At 41.8% G+C, this 1,905-nt stretch overlaps 1 protein-coding gene across 1 annotated transcript; it reads right to left on the bottom strand.

The window, feature by feature from the left end:
- Window positions 1–679: 679 nt before the first annotated feature.
- Window positions 680–1,666, bottom strand: LOC136063000 (uncharacterized). The gene is made up of 2 exons (XM_065762827.1): window positions 1,576–1,666; window positions 680–1,398 (listed from the first exon to the last, which is right to left on the bottom strand). Exons 1-2 carry the CDS (start codon window positions 1,664–1,666, stop codon window positions 680–682), a joined length of 810 nt encoding a protein of 269 aa, XP_065618899.1.
- Between the last annotated feature and the right edge of the window lie 239 nt (window positions 1,667–1,905).

The following is a 1,905-nucleotide window of genomic DNA, read 5'->3' as shown; positions in this document are numbered from 1 at the left end:
AGTTTAGTCCCTTATAGAGATCAGGATACATTATCTTAGCTCCACTACCCTGGTCCACCGTTACCTTGTACACATCATACCCCCCAATTCTGAGGGTGATTACCAAAGCGTCGTCATGGGGTTGGATGGTTCCAATCTTATCTTCGTCCGAGAAACCTATAACTAGTGGAATATCCGTTTTAGCCCTCTTCAGATCTTGATTAATGTCTCTTATGGGTAGACGGGCTACGAACATTATCCTGGATGGGTAGGATCTTGTTATTCCAGGTGCGGCGAAGATGACATTAATAGTTCCCAATGAAGGTCTTGAAGAAACATCTCTTCGAGATTCTGAGCTTGCTTGACTCCCCTGACCACTTGAATGATGTAGGAGTTGTTTTAACTTACCCTCGCGGACAAGCTGTTCCAAGTGATCCCAGAGACTCCTACAATCTTCTGTGGTATGCCTATGATCCTGGTGATACTGGCAGTAGAGGTTATGATTACATCTTTCAGGATTTCCCACCATCTTGTTTAGTCATTTGAAGAATGGTTCATTTTTAATCTTCTCCAAAACTTGATGTACTGGCTCTCGGAATACTGAGTTGACTGCTTGAGGACTCACCGATCTTGATTGCCTAATGAAATCTCTTCGTGGTTTATTGTTGTTGTAACGATCCAACCTAAAATCCCTCATCTCCTAAAGGATAACCTTATTCTTCCCTTTTCCTTGCTGTTGATCCTCTTCAACTCTTTTATACTTATCAATCCTGTCCATCAGTTGACGCACACCGGTAATAGGTTTTCCAGTCAAAGATTTCCTTAAACCATGGTCAGTGGGGAGGCCGAGCTTAAATGTATTAAGGGTCACTTCGTCAAAATCGCCTTCCATCTCATTAAACATTTCCCAGTACCTATCTGAGTATGTTTTTAGGGTCTCACCCTCTTGCATGTTCAAGGATAGCAAGGAAGCTAAGGGCTGAGCGACTTTTCGGCAGGTAACAAAATGGGAACCAAATACTTGAGTGAGTTCTTTGAAGGAACTAATGGAATTTGCTTTCAGGCTGTCAAACCATCTCATCGCAACTGGTCCCAGACTGGAGGGCAAAACTTTGCACATTAAAACTTCATCCTTGGAATGGACAACCATCCTTTGGTTGAAATGGCTCACGTGTTCCACAGGATCTGTTTTACCATTATAGATAGTGAACGTTGGCTGATGAAAACAACGAGGGAGTCTTGCTTCTTCAATCCTACATGTGAAAGGCGATCTGGAGATTTGGTTCAAGGTTTTGCTCATAGCGTCATTCCCTACGCCTTCACGTGATGGACTTCGAGGTTGTCGTTTACGATAATGTTCTTCTTCATAGGAAAATGATTCACTAACTGGTGTTCGAGACCTCCGTCTATAAGTAACATCTTGTTCATTATCAAAATTATCATCAGAGTTTGAAGAAGTCTACTTCCTCTTTGCATGGCACAACTCCATTTTTAACTGATCAATCTCTAGTTGCATGTTCTTGTTATTCTCTGCATGAGACATATGACTTCCATCTCGTGGTTGGTTTCAGTCAGTATGTGTGGTATGTACACTACCTTCACGATCACCTTTCCGCTCCAGGTTGAGAAAAGGATCAACGTGTTGGGATGCCTTGGATTCTGCTGGTTGTTGACCTGGTTCAACCATCGTCAACCGTTGTTTTCACTCTTGCTCAAACTCTCCCCACAAACGGCGTCAATTGTAGGATCAAGATTTGTAGCTCAAGCCCAAAAGATATAGGATGTAAGCCCAACGAGCCCAATACAATGAATTTGTAAAGAGTTGGTGAAAAAACTGGGCTGATTGTGAATTAGACAACAGTTAATCAAGATTTAAAATATAAACAAGTACAAAAATACACTTGAAATTTGGATAAACTGATGTCC

The sequence above is a fragment of the Quercus suber genome, unplaced genomic scaffold, assembly GCF_002906115.3.
Source record: "Quercus suber isolate HL8 unplaced genomic scaffold, Cork oak 2.0 scaffold_475, whole genome shotgun sequence".
NCBI lineage: Eukaryota > Viridiplantae > Streptophyta > Magnoliopsida > Fagales > Fagaceae > Quercus > Quercus suber.
Note: the sequence above shows the minus strand (reverse complement) of the source record. Positions and strands in the feature narration are given on the sequence as shown.